The sequence below is a fragment of the Falco cherrug genome, chromosome 8, assembly GCF_023634085.1.
Source record: "Falco cherrug isolate bFalChe1 chromosome 8, bFalChe1.pri, whole genome shotgun sequence".
NCBI lineage: Eukaryota > Metazoa > Chordata > Aves > Falconiformes > Falconidae > Falco > Falco cherrug.
Genome location: NC_073704.1, coordinates 24,273,576 through 24,298,623, shown reverse-complemented (window position 1 = coordinate 24,298,623; position 25,048 = coordinate 24,273,576). Strand labels below are relative to the sequence as shown.

Below are 25,048 nucleotides of genomic sequence, written 5' to 3'. Positions count from 1 at the left end.
TAGCATACATTTATTATCACATTAAAAGACAGCATTGTCCTGAAAAAAAGAAGGCTCCACCAGTTATAATACCTGTTGAAAGACCTGCAACAAACTATGAAGCAGCATTAGTGGGAATCCCAGCTACGAAGACGACACTGCTATCTCTTGTTTTCACTCTCTAGGAATCCATGCAGGTAGGAAAGAGAGGACAAAATTAAAATTCTATGTATCTATTCCATGTGGTCTCCCATCTAAAATGACCTACTGAAAGATGTATATGCAGTAGAGAATATGCATTCACAAAGTGTTTTGTACATAATTATCTGAATTACAGTGTTCAGCACGCATTACACAATAACCTCTCAACAGAAAACGACAGTGGCAAAGTGAAATGCAAAGTCCTCATCTTGCAAATGAAAGGTGAATGGAGTGATATTCTCCTTTTTCAACTGTGGCAACTTTCTTGCATTATTTAAAAATAAAATTCAAAAAACCCCCAACAACAGTAAGCCTTTCCAAAACAATGAAAGCAAACAAATCTATATTCTAACAGCTGTTTTCACCACTTTTACTAGTCTTCCCTTACAGTGCTACTTGCACATTGTAACACATCATATTCCACAGAAAGATTTTCAGTCACTTTGCACTAATTAATAATGGCATGCAATGGAAAAAGAAAAGGATCTATGCAATATTAACGAAAAAAGCCTTCCCCTCCTGGCCTGTGCTACATTATATCATAGAATAAGTTTCAAACATCAGAAAATATAAATGAAGGACCAAAATATAAACAGGCTATTAAACTGGTCCTACTTTCAAATTAATGGGCAGTTTTTATAAACTGAAGTTTTAAGGGACATTTTGTGAGAAATTATTAAAATCTTCAGTTAATTACAGTGTAATTATTTGTTCCAATCAACCTTTTTTTATGAAACAGTCCTTGAAAAACAGAGCTGCTATTTATTTAAATTGTTGTTTATACAGGTAACTGTAGCCTTAACCCAAGTGTTTTACTTCTGACCTTGACTCACTGCTTTTGTGTTGTTTTTTGTGTGTGCATTTTACTATCTGTGGTTTTGCATATACAATTTCTCTCTACCTTTCTCTTAGGTCAAATGATCTATTTCTACTTTCTCTTATGACCCTGTTGCCCTCATACCTTCTGGCTCCATCTCAGCTACTCCCACAAAAGGGTCAGATGAGGCTTTACATACAACGCAAATTTCAGTAATTTCAAGTGACTTGATAAAAGCTTCTTTCTTCTTGAAATCTGTCCTTCTCAATACATGAGAATACGTACATGAGGAATGGTGGCAGTGTACTGCAAAACTGGCAACACTTGACAGCATCAAATTGCAAATTAGGTGGGTTCCCAGCCTACTTGGAAGTAGAATCTGGACTCCAGTTGTATTTTCAGCTGCTTGGTCTATAAATACAGTCTTACGAGACCATGAGAAAGGGTGGAAATGGAAAAAGACTTGATTGAGTACAGTTAAGTCTGTACGTACAAGTCCATAGAGATCAAAGCTTATTGCACTTCAAGAGAGCTGAATGTGAGCCAGTTCCCCTACAGCCATATTCATACAGCACTGTCTCCTGGCAGCCCTTGCTACGTTGCATCTACACTGCTTGTTTTAGTTCCAGCTTGGAAGTGCATGTTTACAGTGAATGTCAATTGTCCCCACTTTGGCTCGTATCACAGAGCTGGTTCTGATCCGAAGAAATGAGCTCCTGTCAGCTGAAACCAAAAGAGATGTGCTCCAGCCACTTGCAGGCACACAGTCCACATCAGATTGAAGTCAATCTGAACCAAACTGCCAGAACTCGTGTAGTATGTACACCCTCACCACCATTTCACTGAACAGGTCCACCCAACTGCACAAACTGCTAAGACCCACTGCCTATTAATTTCAGTATAGTTCAGTGCTGAGGAGACCATAGTTTTCAGGCTAGAATTAGCTTGTGCCAGGCTAGTTAATAGATCTAGTTATCTGTAACCCTCAACTTGACAAGAGTCAGGTAAAAGACCAGGCTAACAGATCAGCAATGAAAATCAGTGAGGCTACAATTAAGAGCCTTAGCCTTGTCCTGAACGGATCCTAAGTAAGAATGAGGATAACTCAGTCTGGTCCATTCTGAATCATCATCAAATATTTGGCACCTCTTCTTCATACAAACAAATTATGTTCTAATCCAGGAAAACCAAGTTGATGTTTTTGCTGTAGTTAATAGTTCACTACTTGCTACAAAACACTGTGATATGCTGTTAATACCATGCTAAATGAGAAATAGTCTACTACTGCTGCACACTGAAAGGCTACAGTTTCCAGAGCCAATTTTTTTTTATTTATTTATTCATGTTTGATAAAAAAAAAGAGCAGCCTTAGCTATCTTACTCCTTTGGCTGAGTAAGCCCACTAAAATAATTTCAGGCAGAATTTATCTCAGTTGTAACTATTGTTTGAGCTACATCTGAACTTGTAACACATATGAATGGTTCCTTAACCATGTAGCATATGTCTGAATCATTGGTTCCCAGCTATGTCTGGGAACTGTTGCTGGTAATTGCTGTTGCTTATAATCAACTCCCAAGGCATGTTTGTAAGTGGATCCATACGAACAACAGGCCACAATTTCAAAAAAATTGTACTAAAAAAATGTACTTCTGAGCATGTGATGTGACAAAGGTTTGATGCTCTGTAAATATAAACCTTTAAAGTAAACAAAAAAATTACTTCTTGGACAGAACTAAATGACTTACCAAAACCAAAAATGTGTTCCAATATAGAATTACCAGTCTTCTAGAAAGAAGTACTTAATACAGCTGCAGTTACAGTGATACAGAAACATTCCTCTTGATTTAAACTTTGTCAACACTGTGAGGAGTTGTCAATGTAAACCTGATGTTTTCATTGGATAGTATAAACCCACCATGAGCAGGTTGGAAGGAAAGTACTCAATAATATTAATATTTTTAATAAACAATATTAAATATGTTTGAAAAGGACTCATTTCTTCACACAGTACAATATATGTACAAAAAAAACCAAAACAAAAAAGGTGCTATTTTAGAAGAAAGGAAGATCATTAATGTAGCTCAGTTATAAGAAAACCAAGTAGCCCATGGTAGATAAAACATCAGCACTAAAACCAGGATAGAAAAAAATGTCTAAGTGAAGGCTGCACATAGTGTGCTACAGATTTTTTGGCCATGTCCTCCTAAGCCATTCTGTACTGTGCTAGCAAACTGGTTTCTGAACCAGCTCTTACCTACCTTTCAGATTAATTGCTTCAAGTATGACAACATACTCTTGTCCTAAACAACTGTTTGAACTGAACATATTTGTAGATCTGACCCTTAAAATTGCTACTGCTGTAATTCATAGGAAGAAACAGAATTTACTGCTTCCAGAAAATTAGGATTTACTTTTTCCATTTATTCCTGTCACCCCAACAGTACCATATGTTCCTGGACTTTTGAGCAAGATGGGAGCTAATGCACCAAGAACCTTCTTACTGCAGTTACTAAAGCTTCTCAGTTATTGCAGTTACTAAAGTTTAACTGTTACCAGCACAAAGTAACAGTTAGTGGACATACCTGAAACTACAGAATCCTTTCCAATGGATGTTTCCAATACACAGTTCTCACTGCTGAAACTATCATTCGTATTTTCTTGCTGTTTCAGATTCTCCATTTCAGCATATCCTGGTTGGCTTTTAATTTCCATTTCTTCATTTGTACTGCTTTTCATCTCATTTTGTCTATTCTCTCTTCCTAAAAACCAAATAGAAATTCTAAGGCACTATAAAACATTCAATTTCTTTTAGTGTGGAGCAAAGAAAACATAGAACTAACCTGTATCCATCATGCACATAATGACATAACATATGGTCTTGACTTAAACATTACAGTTTGGAATTTTGACATTTTTATAAATATTTATTAAGGAAGTTGTTGGTCATAAATCTCACATATTTGTGGCCACTGTAAAGATCTGAAAATGGAACTTGTGGACTGGACCACATTTCCTACCTTCTCAGTTCCATTAGTCCTGTAAGCTCATAGATAGATGTACCTTACAGCAGGACTTCAAAACTTGCCCATAAAACAGAAAAGCTAAGAGAGCTTTTAGAAAATATTTTTCCTTCTTCCACTTCTTTGTCTTACTTCAAATAGGAAAATAATTTCCCTTTGACTTCTCCATTCTTTTTTTTTTTTTTACTCATGCAGAACTATGCATGCCCCAAAGGCAAAAAAATGCTGTTCAATAAATTATAAACATTTTTTACAAAAGCTGCGTAAGACTGCATTTCAGGGTTTTCCATATTCGGAACTCAGTTACTCTGCAATTAGAAATTAAATTTTAAAAAACTGTTAGATTTATTTTTAAAAAAAATAATTATAAAGTTCACAATTTCTATGTGTAGGTGTCTGATAATAACATATTTTACTGTAACAAATCATTGAGGATCAACCTGGAGTGACAAAATGTAGCACCACCATTCTCCTTCCAAGATACCCAGTGAACGTGTTCTTAGTGTTTTCCGTCTATGACCTTGTATCAGTGGATGCTACAAACACTTTACATATCTACACATGTACAGGACTATGTACATGGAAGATTTCTTATCCTCTGCTAAAAGCCAGACAGTTTATGCTTTACATACACAGTTTCTTCTAGGGCCTACATTACCCAAGATTACTGAGAACCTGTGGAATAAATGCATTCATTCAGTATTGCATCAAACAACTGAATTAAACGTAAGATTTACGCTATATGGTCTGCACTATACTGAAAATTCAAAAATGCAAAGTTTGAAAGCACTGGAAAAAAAATTTAAAATAATGTTAATAATTTGTATAATTGCTAAATATTATTGTTTACCTTACTGATAGCAAATTAATGAAGACAAGAATTTAAGCCTGACAAGGCTGCAACACAAAACTAAAATTAAGATGGCAGTAACCGCTGAGCTATTCCCAGCATGCAACTTTCACTCAGAACTATCTTCTGAAGCTCTGACCTGGTTGGTCTTGTCCTGCAGACTGGAACACGCAATCACCTTTGAACTGCATGCTCAAATATGGCAGCTGCTTATCTGTCTGGCAGAAGACAGGTTGATTCCTGTCCTTGTCTGGAAGGGACATCTTCATGCACCTCTTATCAAAATCTTAAGGCATTGTCCCATATGCAGCAACTAAAAGTACAGAGACATAGTTCTAATAAGCTCCTCAAGTGAGAAGGCTGAAGCTGCTAAATGGGAAATCTGTTTAAAAACTTTATAAAGTTTATAAAACTTTATAAAATCTTACAAAACATATGTGGAGCCTGGTAAAAAATGCAGGATAGGTTATTTGGGGCTGCTTCCTTTTTATTATTTTAGAATCCAGGGGAGCACTGGGATAATTTTACAGTATTATAATCATTGTACAGGCATAAAAAGTATTGCCAAAAACCTGTAACACATTTAGTTTCATTTCTGTAAGTAATCTCTTTACTAGTTTGTTATTTATAGTAAATTTTATACAATATTTTGAGACTTATGAATGTCTTATCCCCAAGAAGACATACTAGAGCGTACTTTAAAATGCTGCATATACATGTAAACCATTCTATAAAGGAAACACTAATCCCTGTGTTGAAGAAGAAATCCAGAAAAGGTTTGTTTTGTATGTTCAAATTAATCTTCATAATATTTTTTATGAATTATTATAAAAACACCATATTGAAAAACAATGGGTTACAGAAGGTAAGGATTCAGTTTAACTACAACTACATACACATTATCGTAATTCTGGTATTGCTTAATAAGGATTTTTAGTGTTTAAGAATCTATCGAATAAGCTGTTAAATAACTTGATTTTGAAATCCCTAGACAAGTGAAAACATTAGTCTCGTCACAGTGAAATAAATACAGTGAGAACCCTGCATTGTTTCCTAGGTAACGGTACAAAAAACCAGAGGTATTAAACCCCCCATATTAATACTAGTTAAGTACCATGATTACCTCCTGTATTTCCGCTTAAATCATCTGCAAGGTCTCCATGTTGGGTTTCACGCAGAGCAACCAAAAAAGGTGAGAACCAATCTTTCTTCTGCACTATTCTGCTCAGTAGCTCCCTTGCACCATCTCTGTTCCCACGATTGTCAGTAACAGTCTGGATCTGGTGAAAATAAAAAACCCAAAACAATCCTGAGACAGACTTTGGGAGTAGTTCAGGAAAGTCAGTAAGAATAGTATAGGTACAAAAGTATTTCCCTATCATCATTAAAACATACTTAAAAATAGAGAGTGGGCCTGCCACTCATCAGAAGCGATTCACTGCAGTTTTGTCCAACCTCTTGTTTATCCCATATAGGTTTGGGCAGGACATATAAAACTTATGAGACCTGAAATTTAATTGCAGAGAGGTTGGTAGTACAGGATAATGGCTATAATAATAACCACTATATAATAATAATAATTATTATCATGGAATAATAATTGGTGTTCACACTGGTTTAGGGAATAGCCAACCTTGATTAAGACGTGATGTCATACTGTTTACCAGAGCTCAGACTTAATCTGTAACATGACCTCATACATATAAAATGGAACACTTCCCTTAAACTCTGTTTTCACCATCTCCATTACCACTTAAAAGGTACAACAGCTAAGCCTAAGCCTCTACATAGTGGCTGCTGCCCTCAAAGAAGCTATGGAAATGTGTTGCAAGGCTGTCACAAGCAGAACTTGACATGTGACCACATGAGGAACAAAATGACCACCCCAAAAGCAAAGCAGCTAGAGTTTTCAGTCCTCAAGTGCAATTTTTTTGAGGCTCAAGAATGACCCATCCTGACACACAAGAAAATGGGCAGGCATAGCAGTGGGAACCCCTGACTGCGACTGAACGCTGAAAGGAAATACATGGGAAGTGGAAGTAGGGAGAGGTAAACAAAACGGAATATAGAAGCACATTAACCTAGGCACTGCTGGAGTTGAAACAAGATTGTGACGGTAGTGAAGGGCTTAATACACATACCAGCAGCAAAAAGATGGCCTATGGGAACATATAGACCCCTTAGCAGGGAATGGAGCCCGTAACCTCCTAAAAGGACCCTGCCTCTGCCTGCTGCGTTACCCTCCGTTAGGGTGCAGCCAGCCCCTACCTGACAGTCACCAGACAAAATTATGTACATAACTGTCATTTAAGTGAGATGGAGCATTAAACTACCTAAAAAGGGGATGCCAGAGCTCAGAGTGAAACTATGATGTAGTTCCACCCTTTGTTTGCCAGTTTCCCCCTTACTGCTATGGCAAGTATTATTTAATTTCTTCTTCTAACACTGTTTCAGGGTATCCATTTTTTTGCATTCCAAATAAATTTCACACCAGTCCAAGCAAGTAATTCTTACCCAAGTGGAGTAAACACTAGTACATGTTTTCATTAAAGGTTAACACTTGCTCTTTCTTGTCACACTGTAATTTCTGCTCAGCATCATTGTCTAGTACAATACATCTTAGTGAACCTATGGCAAAAAAGGGGGTGAAGGTCTTGCTTTATTTTAATTCAAGTATTCTCTAGGACTTTATAAGTCATTACTATTTCCTGGTATGGATCAGGGGCCAGAAGACAATGACTTTCTGAGCCCAAGGTCTGTGGTGAAATGATAAGTGACAGTAAAGCCAGCTGTATTCTTTCCACTTAGACATGAGCTTAGTCTAACCCTCTGTTTATGGCATTTTTCTTTCCCCGGTTCTTAGCTGGCATCCCACCTGCTGGCCCATTAGCAACAGTCTTCATAGGCCTACTGGGAGCACCACTGCCCTTTTCCCCCAAGTTTTGAGTACGCCCCTTTATTTTTAGCACTTGCAAGACCATTTCTAGTTGTGGCTTACTATCTGCCCCACAGCTCCGGGGGGTGTCCAGTGTCTGTGACACTGCCTGGGGCTCGGCCTAGCCAGAGGGCCACTTACCCGATCCAGGTCCTCATCCTGGAAGATGCCCTTCTGCAGGCACTTCTCGGCCACCTGCATGGTCTGCATTCTATCCACCAGCGTGCCGTGGAGCAGCTGCACCAAGTGCACGCAGAGGTCGTGGTCGGCCTCCTCGGCCGGCGACGGCAGGTGGCTGAGGCTGGGGTTCACGTAGCAGGCGGCCAGGCTGCAGCCGCCGTGCTCCAGCGCCTGCAGGAACTCGTGAAACCAGCCGCAACCGCGGGGGCCCCGCTCCACGGCCCGCAGCAGCTCCTCCGCCCCCGCCACCTCGCCCCGCTGCAGCGCGGCCGCCCGCACCTTCTCCCTCTCCTCCGCGCTCAGCGAGGGCAGCTGGTCCAGCACCGGCTGCACCCGGATGAACTGCTTCAGCCGCGGCCTGAAGCAGGAGATGAGGTAGAGGAACCGCTCGTCCCGGGACTCCCCTGCCATGGCCGCGCTGGCGGCGCCGGGCCTCCGGGCCGCGCCCGCTGCCTCTGGAGGCGGGTGGTGGGCGCGGGGGGCTGCGGGGGCGGCCGAGGCAGCCCAGCCGCCGCGGCGCCGGGGGGCTCTGGAGGGGGGTGGGGGTCCGGCTGGGTGTCAGCGAGGAGCGCGTCCTCCGCTCCGGGGTCCTTCACGCAGCCGCCACCGGGGCCGGCCCCGCTTTATCCCGGGCCCAGCGCCGCTTTCGGTTTCGTTTGCGAGTTCGGTGCGTAACGGCGCGGCCCGCCGGGGCGGGGCAGCACTGGGGGGGGGGGGGGCGGGGGGCCGCATCCGGCACCTCGAGGCGGGGTGCGACGCGGCGTTAGTCCTGAATGCTTGAAAGGAAACCTGTAACAAGAACAATGAGTTTAAAAACCCAAACGTAAACCGAAGCGTACCCGTCCGTGTCCAGCTCACGGGTGTCTCGGGCCGGTCACTGCTGCGTCAGGGTTTCCTGCCTGGGGGCTTCCCAGGCGGGCAGCGATGGCACTTCGGTGCGGCACCCCGGGCGGCCGGGGCGGGCCGACACTCGCAGGGTAAACCTTTTTGCAGAACACAGACCCACAAAAGGCCATCAGGGAAGTAAAGCTGATTTGCATGTTGTAATGGTTTGCTTTGGGCATGTCTTAAAGGTGGATTTTTTTTGCTTTTTCTTTCTTTTTTTTTTTTTTTTTTTTTTTTTAGTTTGAAGAATTGCACCTTGCATACAGAGGAAGAGGCTATGATGCGTGATAAACTTCCAAGGGGAATTGTATAAGCTGAGATTGTTGGAACAGTCTATCCCTGAGATGCGGTTTCACCCATACGGTGCATGTCACCGAGCCTCAGAAGGTTTTAGGGAACCTCAGTGTGATTCTGGTGATCCTTGACTCAATTTCATGTTTTGTAGGAAAATGATAGGAGCAAATAGGATCTGGATTAATGTGTTCAGTTTTGGTCCTGAACAGTTCAAGAGAGTGAAAAACTGGAGAGGGGCCAGCAGAGGGCCAGCACGATGGTTACAGGATTGGAGAGTATGGCACATATTTGAAGGAGCTGGGTTTATTCAGCCTGAAGAAAAGAAGGCTCAGGGGAGAGCCAGCCAGTTTTCCAGCTCCCAAAAGTTGGATCCCTCTTCACAGGGGTACACAGGACAAGGAACAATTTTTTCAGGGGAAATTATGTCCAAGTATAAGAAAAAATACGCTCCACTGTAAAAACAATCAGACACTGGAATATATTGCCCAGAGCAGTAGTGGAGGTTTTTCTCAGTATTCAAGTCTTGGCTTGACAGGGCCCTTGATTTAATGCCTTGCTCTTAAAGAGAACCAGGTATCTCCAGAGATCCTTTCCCAGCCTGAAATTTCCTTTAATTCAAATCACACCCTCAGCTCCTTGTCATGCTGAGATATGCTACAGCATTCTGCTTTCAGTGGAGCTTCCTTCATTTGGAGGCTTCTTCTGTAGAAGAATTTAATTTGTTTTACTTTCATTTCATTGTTGTACTTTCTGCTTATTTCAGGTTTCACTTTTATTTCATTACTTTATTACTGCTTTATGCAAGTTTCCTTTCAAAGATCTGACTGCTTTTTTCCCCTCCTACTTTTCCTTTTGTCTTCAGTACATCATTTGGATGACACATCGGTCTTTCCTGTAAGGCCTCGGGAGCTTGCAGGAGTTCCTCGGGTGCGGTGCATGTGTAGGCAGCTTTATGTTTGCTTGGTTTCCAGTGGTAGTAAATCAGGCCCAGTGTGTTCATACTAAACAATCCTTTACAGGTTCAAAGACTTTGCAGACATTAAAAGGACACTTGTCACTCATGGAGGGGGTACAAAACCCACTGCTTGGTTATTCTAGCTACTTCTAGGTTGCACATGATTGCTGAGCGCCTCCTCTACCCACCGATGACACAAATATTCTGGCTTTCCTGTTACAGATCTGCTAATAAGTTAGAATTAATTGACTTTATTTTATTTTATAAAATCATTTGGAATAAGAAATATATTTTAATGAAACTTGTAGTTGCACAGCAAAAGCTGCTATGAAATCCTTTGTACAGCCCTGTACCAAGGCCAGAAGAATGGGCTAGAATCATTGTTTAAAACTTAGGTAACAAATCTGGGATTTTACAGATCTCTTTGTATTTGACTAGTCTTCTGTATGTAGAAAGCGTATTGAAATGTCAGTATATAGAATTAATGGGAACTGGGGAGAGTCGACTGGAACAACTTGTAGTTACCTGCTAAGAAACCGTGAACTTTAGTAAAAGGTAATTTTGGCAGGGGGAGATCGCGACTACTGACTCATATGCCGCCTACCCAAATCGTACCCCGGACCCATTTCTGGACCTTTCTAACCTTTACTGCACAGAATCGGATATGGGAGGAGAGTATGTTAATGATTTTTGGGAAATACTATGAATATGCATGAATACTTAATGAATACGCACGAATAAGTTCTATATATGGTGTATGACTTTGAAACTTGGTGTGCGTTGATCGTGAGAGGACTCGCTCACGCACCCGGCCGTTAATGAAGAAGTGTCTGCTTATCTGCATCACACTGGTGTTGGTAAGTTCCTCATTCCGAGATTTCGGTGACACTCCCGCTCTCCTCCAGCTAGGTACTTACACCCCTTGCAAAACGAGTGACTTTCAAACCCCTCTGTTCCACGCGTGACTCCAGTAAAGCGACGGGATTCACAGGCCGGGGCGGGGCAGACGCACGGGCCCTCCCACGGGGGCGGCCGCGCCGCGGGGCTGCCCGGTGCCGCCTCCCCGCCCCGCTCGGGAGCAGCGCGCGCCTACAGCTCATCGGGGCGGCTCAGCCGCACTCGGCGCGGGTGTCGCAGCGCCCGCAGGGGTGACGCGTCGGGTCACCGGTACCACGGGGCAGCGGCCGCCGCTGGCGGGGCCCGAGGCCACGGGAGCGCCTGAGGCAGCGCCTGAGGCAGCGCCTGAGGCAGCGCAGCGGCCCCGCCCCCGCCCGGGGTTCGGCGGGCCAATGGCGGGACGGGGCGGCCCGCGCGCTGACGGCGCCGGGGCGGGGCTCGTCGCGGCTCTCCGCGCCCGCTGGGGGGCGCTGCGGCCGCCCCTGTGTGCCGCGCACAAGGTGCGCCTTCCCGGGGCCCGCGGCGCCCGGCGCCCTCACCCGCCGGAGCGGTGAGGCGGGGGTGCCCGGGGGCGGGCGGTCGCAGGGCTGGAGCCGGTGGGTGGCGCAGGCGCCGTGCGCTGGGCGCAGCCCACCCGAAGGAGCCGTGAGCCGCTGCCCTCCGGGCTGCCCGGAGCGCGGATCACGGCTCGGGGGCGGCCGTGGCCGCTTGCAGGCGGGGCTGCATCGTGCGTGGTGCTGCTTGTGCCCGGTGGCGCCGCTGCGGCGGGAAGAGGAAAGATTGTAGGAATCGGATGCTGTTCGCATTCCGCGCCCTTGAGCAAAAGGCAGGGTGTTCAGGGGCTTTTGGTTGCTGCGTAAGAGATGAAAATATTTTGCTAAATTGTTAAGCTCCCTGATGCAAATACAGGCATTACAGAGGCTTTTTGCTGAGGTCTCATGGCACTGATGTTCAGCAGCTTCCCTACTGCTTGAGCGTACCCAACCTCTGCGTGCTTCTGCTCTGTCACTGTTTGTTACAATTAAGTATTTAAATATTGACACTGTGTTTGAGGATCCCTTGCATGCTCCTTTGAAATTGCCTCACCATGCTGTAGCTGAAAATTATCCCTGTTGTGAAACTGGCGCAGGTGATGCTGGTGGCAGTCGGGGCTTGTTGGGCTTCGCTTGTTTCAGGACTGCAGACCTGAGACTGCGGTGCCACCGGGACTGTGGCTGGGATGTCACCGGATCAGTGGTTGGGATGTCACTGGGATCTGTGCTCTACAGGAGCCCTTCGCCGCTGTGTAAAGGAGTAATGCTGGCAACTTGGAACAAAAACCACACTTCTCTCTTTTTTTTTGCAAAGACTTTCTGATCTAACTACTTCAGTGTAACATTTATTGTTCCAAGGCCATGGGTTGCCTTTTCTGTCACTTCTTGGTTGCTGTAAGCGGGTTGTTCCGCTCAGGTGGTTGTATGGCTTGGCAAGCCTTGCATTATTGTAACTGGAAAACTTCAACTCTGTGATTGTATTTTATTTTTCTTAGTCACTTAAATGCTTGGGTAAAACAACCCATGTTTAAATATAGGTAAATTGAGCTTTACTTTGCTGTTATAAGTGAAGGCACAGTAAAATATATAACCCGCTTGTAAAATTGTAGTTCTCAGATAGTCAAAGTCACTTCAAATTGTAGGTGGCCCAGCCTGAAGAAGGGAGCTCCTGCCACCAGTTGTGGTACCTGCATAAAAAGGAAATACTTGGAAATCCTGGCATAAATAAATGACTGAATAAACAGTTTAACACTGAAAATGAAAGACTGAACCAATAGCAAATGCAGGGAAAATTAGATGATTAGAGCTTAATGTTGAGAACTACATTAAAAAAAAAATGATCAAGGGTATCTGAAGTAATGACTACAGTGTCCTGCAGGCACTGTCACTAATGCCCATAAGGTATCTGTTTAAGAGTAAAACCACCTCTACCCCCACACTCCCAAAGCAAAACTAAATCTAGCACTATAATAGTAACTTTTTTCTTTTTTTTTTTTTTGGTCTTAGTTTCCTTGGTAGTGCAGTTAAAGGCATGTGGAACTGTTTCTGGAGTTGTGCTATTCTGTTTTGTCACCAAATGTTATCGAAACTCCTTTAAATGGAGGAAATCTAGAAATAAATCCAGTTGTAGGATTGAGTCTGAAATTGATTTATTTTTTTGAATATACAGTTCAACAGGTATTTCTTAATCATGCATAAGGTACATTTTCTTTGTAAAATTGAAGTACTACATGCTATCAAGGTGAAGATACTGATATATTTTCCTTTTTTCTTTTTTTTTCTCCCAACATATTGCAGTTATAGATGCCTGGGATTCCAGTGACAGTGGGACAGGCAGTGCCAGGAGCAGTACCAAATATGCCTGATGGTGCATGCTGTGGGTGTTCTGTGTATGCTGGTACTTACTCCGTTGCTGCTGACCCGGTGTTGACTTCAGTGCTGTTGTGGGATGGGTATATATGAACAATATAACTATATAATCAGCTGTGAACAACCCTAGTAGTTTCTTTTCATGCCCCCCCAGCCCCGCCCCCCCCCCCCCCCCCCCCCCCAGTAGAAGTACCTTAACATAATGTTCCCAGTGATAAATCATTTTTCTTCAGGTAAAATGTAGTTTTCAACTGTAATTGTAATTATAGCTGACAGCAGGGTTTACAGTACTACAGACTTGATAGATGTGCTGCTGTTTAATAAGATATAATTAACCAAAATATGTTGGCAGTTCACAGTCAGATTCTCACTGCCATTTCGAAATAATAGTTCTTCTTTAGGTTCACTGTACCTTAAAAGCCAGTTGTGAAACTTTGGAGACTGGGATTTTGATTAACTTTGTTCTGTACCGCATATGGAACTTGGACAGGAAAGTATAATGCAGACTGAAGACTGGAGTCTTCAGAATGGTTGATGCATGGTTTGCAAGGTATTTCTTCTGGCACGAGGCCCTAAATCTGACATTTACGTTCTTTAAGATCATAGAATTTAGAGTGGAGGGCAGGCTTATAAATGTTGTGAGACTAAACTTATTTTTTTGTAGATATGTATGGGATGCAACATGGTCTTTTTGAAAAAGGAAGTATTAAGTACTGTAGATATTTTTATAATGTTGTTAATGGATAGTGATGGGAGCTTTTGTATTCCAAGAGTCTGCATTAGCATTCATATGATTTACAGACAGGAATATGAACACTGCAATTTCATGTGTAGGAGTAATAGTCAGGGAATTCAGTAGTTCAGTATGGGGAAAAAGACCAATGGAAGGTGGCAAGGCTTCACAGAGGTCCTGTGTGCAGCTCCATGGGCTACTAGACGGTTCTGTCTCTGTGGAGCTGACATGCGCTTTCCAAGAACGTGGGTTTGCAGAAGCAATGTATTGGAAGATCTCCAGTGACAGGTAAGCAACTGTCTTTTTTTAGATGAGGGGCTTCTTTTTTTCTCTTTGTGTTTTAAATTGTATAGGCTGTGGACCGCAGTGCTGCTCTCTCGGCTTCATATCTCCGCACCAGGTGAGGAACAGGAGGAGATTTGATGGACAAAGGGAAAAGCATCTATTAATTATTTCAAAGTGGAAATGCTGACAATGTGGATACTAAGCATTGAAAACAAAGGTGTTGTAATTTTAATCAACTTGCTGATTATCTTCATATGTAAATTCTACATTAGGAAGTGCTATAACTTTGATAGAGTTTTTGAATATGTTTAATGGATGTTTAATTAACTGTTTACCTTCTCACTGCCATTGATGTGCTTTAAACAGAGAATGCTGCTTACTGCTTCAGTTCAGGTCAGGTGCTCTTCCTTATGGTGACTATTTAACAACGTAAGAACGTTTTAGGTATCGCTACAGGTAATCTCATGCATTGAAAATCAATGATTTTTTTACAAGTTAAATGTGAATTGTCAACTGTGACAAAAGCATGCATTTGTTCTGCAGGATGAAGAAGTAAATGCTGAAAAACTGCAGAGATATCTAATGTAGTCTGGAATCAGTGGAACCTATTATTGTAAAATACCGAGTGTTTTGCTATGGCAGCCAGGCAGGTGTAGCTGCCTATTAAAGAGAGGTTATGACCGCTGCCTTGCCTTCTGAGGTGCAAAATCCAGAAGACTGGGCTTTTATGCCTAATCAAATTCTGTCACCCTTCAAAATTAAATTATGATGTTTAGGAGGCTACGTCAAGATAGTTAAAGTATCGGTTGGTTCTGTAGTAGACAGACTAAATTAAAACATGTTTTTATTATTTATTTTTTTAATTATTTATTTTAGTTTCATATTTTTTTTGTTTCTTTTAAAAATTGATTTAAAAAATGAATTCATGGTCACTGTCGCTGCTGAAACTAATTATTAAAAATAATACTAATGACAACTTCTGATTCCTTTTTTTTTTAATTACCCTTTCAGCATTCAGGTTAGAAACTTGCAGTTATGATATCCATGTAGGATATACCCTTGTACATATTAGGCCTTCAGTTGAATCTTGGTGTTGCTTTGTATCTGTTGTTGATGATAAGAAATTTGAATTTTTAATTCTCTTAAAATGCTAACTTTTAATACTAGTTTTCTTTGAGCACATACAATGGGGTTTAGATATTGGTTATGGAGGTGTATTATTTGTGTAACTGCTTATTTGATTTGCACTTTGCAATTTTACAGAGTGGCTTCGTTGATGTGAAGCTGACCATGAGCAGTATGAGCATTAGAAACTGGAGCTTCCATTAAGCTTTCACAGTTTCTTGAAAGGAAAATTAAGATAAAGGTATGGTCATCATTCCTGAAGGTGTGTTTAGCTTAATGCATGCAACTGTAACAAAATCATCAAAATATCTGTAAAAATCATTTACCTTAGTATTAACATATAATTCAATTTGCATCTTAATATTGAAAGCAAAATTCTTTACTTGATATCCACTGCTCTTCTATTCTGCTGCAGGTTATTACTGTGAATAGTCCTGCTAGTTAGTGGTGTCACTACTTCATTGCTATGCAAAGTTAGTTACCAGTAGAATGCAGGTAGTAAGGTGTGAACTGTTCAGCTGACTAAATAATTTTTGGATGTGCTCAAAATAAGACTATGAAATGAGATTGAGGAATCAGTTTTGTTGCTAAAAATCCAAAAGCAGAAACATACTTGACTATCTCTTCAATTCTGTGAGTGCTGTTCATCTAGTAGATAAGTTATTTCTAGTATTTATACTTATGGATCCTTTGACCTGTCAGGATGGAAGTAGGTCATTCCTCTTGAATCTCACTGATGGTTAGTGTAACTGTACTTGTCACACTTCCAAAATCTCTAAACTGACTTGCCTATTACTTCCTCTTTTAGTTCTTGCAGTGCACCATGGCGTTCTGAGTGCTGAACTGCTGGAGGAAAAGAGGATCACCGACCTGTCAAAGTTCATGTTTGGAAGAACTGCTGTGGATGGAAGCTGTTGTAGTTTTTAACCTTCCCACTTGATAAGACAATGCACTCTGAATGAATACTTCAATTTTTAAGGGCACAATTCACAGAAATAAATATTTTTTGCATGTTACCATATTTAGAAGCTTTTTCTTTTTTTTTTTTTTTTTTAATCTGTACATGTATCGTTCCAGAAATGTAAATTTCTTTCAAGAGCTTAGCATAAAGGAAAAGCTTATGGTCACACATAATAGGTTGTGCCTTATAAATGGGTAGCTTGCCTACACAAATAAAACATCAGATGCCTTAAATGCTATATACATTGTTTTCATTAGTAACAACATACGTTCAGATGACATACTCTGAAAAATTCTGCTGGTTTGGAGAAACTAGATCAGTGGATTCCATTAAAAACCCAAAATGTTCTAGGTAAAACTTCCTTACTGCCCCAGCTTGTTGCAGTATAATGTGGTTCTTTTTGTGAGTCAAGCTCAGATAATATTATTTGAATAAGCTGGAATGGCTTTCAGCTGATTGCATTTTTTTAAATTTCACCTAAGGTTCTTCCCCAGGGGAATCTGCAGGTGTGGTGTTCTGTTTTTTGTGTGTGGTTTTTTTGTTTGTTTTCTTTTGATATTTTTAATTTCCTTTTAAAGAGCTCAGTTTGTTGCAGAAGTTTTCAATGGCTGTTCATCTGGGTCAGTAAAATCACTTGCTGAATAGGTCTTACGTGATAAACCGATTCCATGATTCACTATAAAATCTCTAAAAGAAAATGATTCAAGCAAAGAAGTGTCTGGCTTGATGATAGATATTTAGACAGCACTTTTGATCAAAATATTTTGTGAAAACTTGGGCATCAATGGAGAGAAATGACCAGCTTTATTACCCAGATTTATCTTAGGATTTACTAACCAGAAGTTATCTTAGATTTTTCAGTTCCTTAGTCAGTGAAGTTAGAAGGAGTAGACATGGATATTACTTCCAGCTCTGCTTGAGGGATGGAGGTCAAAATGATACATGGAGATTGCTGTGTGTGTGTGATTTTCCAAAAAGCTCTAATTTTGTGTCTCTGTTCTGTGTGCTTCAAGCCAGTGAGTGGTGTCCTGTGTAATCCAGTGCATTTACGTTTATTCCCATGGTGCTACGAGTATAATAAATGCAATTTTTTTCCCCCCTCAATGTTTTGGTATAGATCCTTTTTGAAGCCCTGTTAGTGATTGCATTTTAGTAACTAAATTCAAGTCAACCACAAATGAAATGTTCACATCCTGTTTCTTATGACCGAAATAAGTGCATTGCCTTTATTTGTGCATATTTAGATTTCTTGCAAATACATTTTCATGTTGATATAAAATACTGAATATGTGAAGTGTACAAGTGCTTTTATTTGTACAGTAAAACATTTTCCAAGAGATCTTTTCTGAAAGGAAAATAGTAACTTACTTTAGCCACATCATTATACAAAAAACTGTTATACAAACAGGATTTGCTAGAGCTCATAGTAGTGAAGTATATATCTAGACTAAATTTCCAAAACTTCCTTTTGCCTTTCCAACTTTGTCATAAAGTTTCAGTATAGAAAATGTAAATAATGCATAAAAGGGGCAAGTACTTCCTGTGGGAGGCTTTAATTTGGTCCATCTAATTTCCATTTCAAAGAGAATAGCCGTATTCTGCATTCATTAATAATCAAATAACTTCCCAAGCGGGTATTCAAAAAACTCCAAATAGCTAGATGAAGAAAAATGTTTCTTCATTAATAATGCAGCTCTATCTACTACTCATACATAAAGATACAGTGAGGAAAAAGTAAGCTTGACATAGCAGTGCCTTCATGCAGTTACAGACTCTGGGACATGCTCCTTTAGTAGCATTGATAAACCCCAGCGTTGTCTTGATTTTCATATGCCATCTATTCTGTGGATCTGGTTTGTTTTTTTTCCCATTAAGCTATTTGCTGGTTAGCTTCTAATATACTGTTTTTCAAGTGTAGAAAAAAAAGATGTATAGATTAGATGGTAGTATATAAGTGACACCAGGACTGCTGTATAAGTACATATCATTCCTAATAAAACTGAAGAAAATGTTAGGTTCAGAGTAATCATGTTAATGGACCTTCCACATGCTCTTTTTATTCCAAGTAAGAAAGAAGCTACTTAAAGATTATTTCTGTGTCTGGACAGCTGTTGAAAATATGCCAATAGCTGCAAACCAAATGTGTCTCCAATCTGAACCAATTTTACAATTTGCCAGTATTTTCATTAAAAATTTGATGTTAAATTTAGAAGTGAGACTAGGTCCCTTGCTGTTTGTGCACAGCTGCCAGATACTGCAGATCAAACAAGTGCTTTCCCCTGTATTTTAGTGGGGTTTGCATTTATGATAATGAGGTAAGTGTAACGTAACAGGGAGCATCGAGGTTGCATTTTCATTTGTGTGCAAAAGAAGAGGGGGAAAAAGTTGCCACCCCGCTCTTTAGTAACTTTACTAAATGCATGACTGCAACCATTTGGAACAGCTGCAAGTAATGGTGTGGGTCTGAATAAGGTATCACAGATTACAGCTTAAAACCAAACCAAAATTAAAAAAAACAACTGAAAATCAAAACAACCAAACTGACAAGCTAGTACCTTCAGCACACAGACCTTGCTTATCAGACCCATTTTAATTCACTTTATAGTTGCTCTTGTTAGTGAATATAAGTACAGGCACCAGGTCAGCGTTTCCTGCTTTGTTGGCTGCTGTCCGTAGTGCCGGAGTGTTGGCTCATACCATGTCTGGAACCTGTGTTTGTAAAGAAGAGGAGGGCAGCTGTCTCTTTGACTTGAGCAGAATTCACCTGGACTTGGCCAAGAATAATTTGACAGCCATTTCCTACAAGCAAAGTGCATTATTCTGCAACAGGAGTAGTGCAGCGCGTGTACAGGCTGTGTGGTAGCGGGGCATGGTAAAGCATTGCTTCCTTCTCAGAAGGGCTCAGTGCTGTGGGTGCTGAGCCGCAGCAGTCTCTGTGAAAGAGAAGATTAAACCCTGAGAAACTTCTGAGAAGGATTAGGATGTTAAAAAGACACTAAATTTTTATACCTACTGTTTAATTCTGGCTATGAGGCTTATGCTTGAGCTCTTGTGGATATCCTACATTTTGTTAAAAACTTTTAAAATAGCTTGGTTTCATGTAGGTTGAAGAACTGTTAAAAGAATAGATTTACCCTGTTCTAGAAGCCTGTCTGAATGAAAAAAACTAAAAACCTGGTTTCATTGAGCAGAACAGACTTTTCTGCTGCATGCATCAGCATTTGATGTTAGTTTAACTATGCAGGCTTTTTTTTTTTTTTTTTTAACCTTGAATAACTAGAAAGCACAAATCATGCTTGGAGTGACCATAGATGAAGTTAATCTAACAGTTTTTTCCAAAGACAACTGTCTTACAATAGCTTTGCTGTTCCTAGAAACAGTGAGTTTGATTTGAAGTGGCAGCTTTCAGTTTTTTGGGTTTTGATCAGTTAAATCTTTGCTATTGAGAAATTAATTGTGCCTAATATCTTAATTAACAAAACGCAGCACAACTTCACATAGAACAGTCAGGATACTAAAATTGTGTACAATGCCAGCATAATTAATAATGCTTTTTCAAAAAAGACTGTCTGTTCATTTCCTTCATTTCTCTCATTGTCAAAATTGTAATGGATTTTAGTCAATTCCAGGTGACTCAATATAATTATATTGCTCTACAGGAACTAGGAAATCTGGGAACTGTAGCATTTTAGAAGCTATTTGTTTTTGCTGTGACAAAATACCATCAATTTGAGATTCTGAAAAATGTAAGAGGGAGGAAAATGACGTCTATCATACTACCCCCAAAATGTAAAAAGTATTTAACAACAGTTATTTAATGTTGGCAATGTTCCAAATTACTATGTGTTATTTCTCGGAACAACTAGCGCGGAATGTATTACACTTGTGGTGCATTTGAGGAGTCTGTGCAGATATTTTGGTGGAGAAAAATTCTTAGGTTTTCTTTATTAAAGTCAATTTTTGCAGTCTCTCAGTGATATTGAAAATGCCACTATACTATTGAAGCCACATAATTTCTGTATGTAAATACAGAGAGCCTGTAGATGAATGGGGAGGAGGTGCCCACTAGACCCAATTCTCAATCTGAGGAAAAAATACAATAACATGTAACTGCTGGGTCCATTGGAATTAACCCAAGGGATGAAGAGTCCAACCTTAAATGCTGGCGTAGACACCTGTTTGCAGTGTGAGACTATTTAAGAGAAGACTATAGAAACACCAAAGCTGCTAATCTGCACGTGTGATGTCACACCCCACTTTCAGGTGAGGAACCATGCCTTCCGCTGCGCTGCTGGTGCAGCCTCCCAGGACTGTTTGTGCCCAGGTTAGCTTGGCAGCTCCCAGGTGGGAGGACAGACACACAATTTGTCTGTGGGCAAAACTCATGTTGCTTCACCTGAACAGGCAGCCAGAGGCCATACGAAGCAGTGCTTTGCAGCATTTTGTGTGTTTGGTGGGTCACGCAGATGCTCTGATGAGTGACCTGTGCTCACCAGAGAGAGGAGATTTCTAGGGCACAATTCCTGCAGCAGGAAAAGGGAAGATGGAGTCATCCATGGGCAGCCACTGTGAGATGGGAGGCCAGAAAACGTGCGTTTGGGGAGTGAACAGTGTGGGAACGCGAAAAGAAAGATGTGCGCTTGGTCACATGCTTCCTGGAAACAGCAGAATGAAGTAGGTCAAGACACTGACTTATCTGTATTACTGTGAATTTGTGCATGTACATGAACATGTAGGTGCAGGTTGCTGCACGGTTTAAATATCGAAAAGCATCTAATCTGAACAAAATCTGTTGTTTGCTTTGAACACTGAACTAGACCCATAGCTGGTGGAAGCTAACGAACTTCATGAAGACCTCTGCTGATTTGTACTGTCTCACCTCTTATATTTGGAGTGATTATCCCAGTTGCTTTGATACTTCAGCTCTATCAGCTGTTCTTGAATTTCCAGGATACTTCTCTGTATCTGCAGCTTATAATTGATAGGTATGTTTAGTCACAAGTTTTAAATGTGAATAGCCAAGATGAGCGTTACTAAGCTCAAGCAAGATGAGAACTTATCTCCCAAAGTCCTGAAAGCCTCTGTGGATACGTTGCAGCTGTGTTTTGTGATGTGTGGGTACACAACCCCTACGTTTTCCCAGATTGATTTGGATAACACAGACCCATTTCTATTAAGCCAAAAACCGACTGGGCTTAAAGGGAGCTGTGCCCCCCAAAAAAAAAACAAAATGAGAGACAATTTTTGCTGTTTAAAAAATTAATGCATTTCAAAAAACATTGATTTGTACCTGTCTTTGGAAGAAGAAAGCTTGAAGCAGTGGATCTTCATGCGCTTCAGTGTACGTCAACAAGAAAAGAAGGTATCTGAGAAGGCAGATCTTTCTGTGGCAGGGAAGGGGCAGCTAGAGTATTGCCAGATATGTTGTCATCTTTCACGTTTTGTGTCTTCATTCATTGGCAGATGTCTAGGGAGCTTAGAATCTCCATAACTTCACAAAGTCTTATCTTAGTTGCCCCCATTTGAGATTTTTCTTCTTGACAAATACAGATGAAGAGAAGGGAAGGAACAAAGCCTCTCTGAGCCAGGAAAAGGAGAAAGAGATGGAGCTTTTCCTTCACTTGGGCTAATTGAAATAGTTGTTGCTTTTCTTCTTCACCAGTACTCCTTCCCCAGTCCACCTGTTTTGCTCAGTCTCTTTGCAGTAATGTGAAATACGAAGTGATGAAATTGGACAACAGGCATTTTGTAAAGCAATGCTCATGCATTATACTTTTAAAATTAATTTTATTTTTAATTTATACCAGACTTTTTTAAATGTAGCATAACCACAAATACTTTTTTAGAAAATGTGCTACCTTGTTCTTTGTAACAGACAATATTAGTTACTAGACTGAGATAGAGCAGAAATTGTTAATGCTTGCTACTTAAAAAAAAAAATAAAAGCAGAAGCTATTTCACTTTGTTACTCGGCACTCCTGTTTCAATGGAGTTTATGCAGGTAAAGATTCTGACTGGCACAATGATGCTGTTACCTAGGACCTGATCCTGCAAGGCACTAAGCAGTGCAGACCTCCTGTCATCATGGTAGAAGAAAGAACAGTCAGCCTGTTGTAGCATTTGGACCTCTCAGCAATCAACAGTAGCATGAGGCAGAAGAAAATTTGATCTTGTGTGGGAAGGGTTGGTTTCTCTTTGCACTTACAAAGGTATTCAGTTAATTAATCTTTGTATCTTTATATGCAAATGTAAAGCAGAGCCTTGCTTAGCAGCTCAACACTCACACTAATTTTAAATGAGAGAAGATTCAGCCACCTTGGGTTTATCTGCTGGCAGTGTATGACTAAAACTGTTGTGCATCATTCTAACCCCAACATACTACATATATATATATATATATAGGTATAAAATCTATTAATGTGAGGTTTTACCACTATTGCATTACCCTGTAGCACTGGTTTAGAACAGAGGGTTTAGTTTGTTTTTAGTTAATATTTTACTGCTCCCCCACTAACTGGGTTACGTGCTTTTCTGAAACCGGTTCTCTTCCTAGAGGAATTTCACATTAAAGCTTTAAGATTAGAAAATCATGTGAACATTTTTAAATATTTAAAAACAGTAATAAAAATGTCAGTTTCTTCTAAAATAAACACAACATTGGAAGCAGAATAATATTTTAATAAAATTAAATCTAAGTATTCACAAAGCATTATGCACATACAGTACATACTGTATTTAAAGCCTACAGACCTTAAATCATTTTATTCTAATGTAGTCAGCTTTAGACACAAGCTAAGCTTACTCGTTTTGTAATAAGAAAGTTTACAATTGTTCCTGAAAGTGATTTTACATATATACATATATATATCTATCTATATATATATCTATACTCCTACATGTAAGTGTAGGTATATACACACACTTGTGTGTATGTGTGTATATAAATACATACACACATACATACACACATATGTACATATATAAAATACACACATGCACACATACAGGAATGTGTGCGTGGTGTGTGTGTGTGTCTACATACATATGTGCCCTATCTAGGATCATTGTAGAGGGGCCAGTCAGTAAAAACAGATAACTGCAAACAACCATCCTAATAATTATAGAACAAAAATGTGTAAAGTATTTTTCAATTAAACAGGTTGTTAATAATTTGTATTGAACAAAAGGAACACAGTCTTCTGTATTATATAGAAATCAGATTTATTGCATTTGATTATGTTTGTGTGACAGATGAAGGGTGCCTGCCTGCTCATGACAGCTAACGTCCATGATGCAATTTTTATTTTTTTTTTAAAGTAGTGGAAACAAATTATTTATTTAATGCAGTTTTGTGGATGCAACCTATGGTGATACTTTCCACCATGTGGCAGTTTTCCTGCCTGTTAAAATACTGCCCTACTTCAGCTGGTTTAGAAGGAGGCTGGTTTCTCTGTCCGAATTGTTTCAGATCCAGAAGACTTTGTTACCTTATTCTTTCTCTAGATTCAGAATCATTGTGATTTATCATAAAAAGCTCACTACAAGAAAGATAAATCAATTTTCAAAAGTGAGCTAGAAGATTTCGCTTGAATTTTGGCTTGGTCAGGTAGGAGTTTTTTCTATGTCAATTATCATTATTGGTCTCCTTTTTGCTCTGGAGACATATCCACAATAAAATACTATTTCCATGACAGTAGTAAATGGGTAAATGGTAATCTCCATGCAACGTTAACTGTAACTTCAGAACATGCATGTTTTTTTAAAAAAATAAAAATATAAGGTGCCTTGAGAATGCTGGCAGTTTTACATTTGGAACATACAGTTAGTGTGTGTGTGTGTATATATATATATATATATTTACATCAGAACATCTCAACTTTACCTTACAAGCTTCATATTTAGGAAAATATACAGTACTTTTGCATATAATGGTATATTCCTTGTAGCCCCTGAGTCAAGTATAGAGATTTAAATACAAAAAAAGGGAAATTCAGCCATTAAAAGCACTTACATTTTTATGTGAAGTAATAGTATAAAAGTATTATTTCCCAGGAAGACCGGGATCAGAAACATGCCTATGAAGACTCAAGATTCCTACAGTGCTTAGTGAAGGTTCTGGCAAGGAAGGGTGCCGAACAGGCTGGAGATAAGTTTTACAACGCTGTGGGGGACACTCTACAGACTGGTCACTTTCTTGATCTAAAAAAGAAGCCAGGTTGTCTTCTGAGGCTGTGTTAAGATGCACTCCACTTGAGAGGGATTCTTTGGATTTAAGTTTTGATTTTTCAAGGTCTAGAAATTCAGGACACTGGAAGGGAGGAGAAGAAACAAGATGGTAAATAATTAAATTTTTCTCTTCCAGACTCTTGTTCTGCCCAAAATTAGCACATTCAGATAGCTGCTGGAAAATTTTGTTTGAAAATTAAGCAGTGTACTGAGATATTTTTACACGGTACTACACTTGATTTAATGTAATTGAATGCAATTCTGTTGATTAATAGTAGAAGCCTGGATATCTTGTCCCTCCT

General features: G+C 40.2%; 2 protein-coding genes and 1 long non-coding RNA gene across 8 annotated transcripts in view; 1 reads left to right on the top strand and 2 right to left on the bottom strand.

The window, feature by feature from the left end:
* IFIH1 (interferon induced with helicase C domain 1) overlaps positions 1–8,668 on the bottom strand; it is a 28,833-nt gene extending 20,165 nt beyond the window's left edge. Inside the window, exons 1-3 of one of the 3 annotated variants that reach the window (XM_055717519.1) lie at positions 7,945–8,668; positions 5,992–6,148; positions 3,581–3,757 (exon numbers count right to left, since the gene is read on the bottom strand). In XM_055717519.1, the coding sequence (XP_055573494.1) occupies positions 3,581–3,757; positions 5,992–6,148; positions 7,945–8,394 (784 nt within the window). In that variant the 5' untranslated portion in view covers positions 8,395–8,668. Of the gene's footprint in view, positions 1–3,580; positions 3,758–5,007; positions 5,159–5,991; positions 6,149–7,944 lie in introns of those variants that run through there. The other 2 variants (XM_055717518.1, XM_014283005.3) reach the window with 2 other exon arrangements.
* On the top strand, positions 8,219–16,580 carry LOC106631415 (uncharacterized). 4 transcript variants are annotated; one of them, XR_008733410.1, is made up of 6 exons: positions 8,219–8,358; positions 9,109–11,870; positions 13,345–13,423; positions 14,503–14,651; positions 15,698–15,800; positions 16,368–16,580. It is a non-coding gene; the product is annotated as an uncharacterized LOC106631415 (long non-coding RNA). The 4 variants fall into 4 exon arrangements; XR_008733409.1 differs by having other exon boundaries at positions 13,345–13,444; XR_008733407.1 differs by having other exon boundaries at positions 13,345–13,499.
* A 3,224-nt stretch (positions 16,581–19,804) lies between these two features.
* KCNH7 (potassium voltage-gated channel subfamily H member 7) overlaps positions 19,805–25,048 on the bottom strand; it is a 236,598-nt gene continuing 231,354 nt past the window's right edge. The window contains exon 16 of the mRNA XM_027810781.2: positions 19,805–24,828. Coding sequence (XP_027666582.1) covers positions 24,562–24,828 — 267 coding nt within the window. The 3' untranslated portion in view covers positions 19,805–24,561. The remainder of the gene's footprint in view (positions 24,829–25,048) is intronic.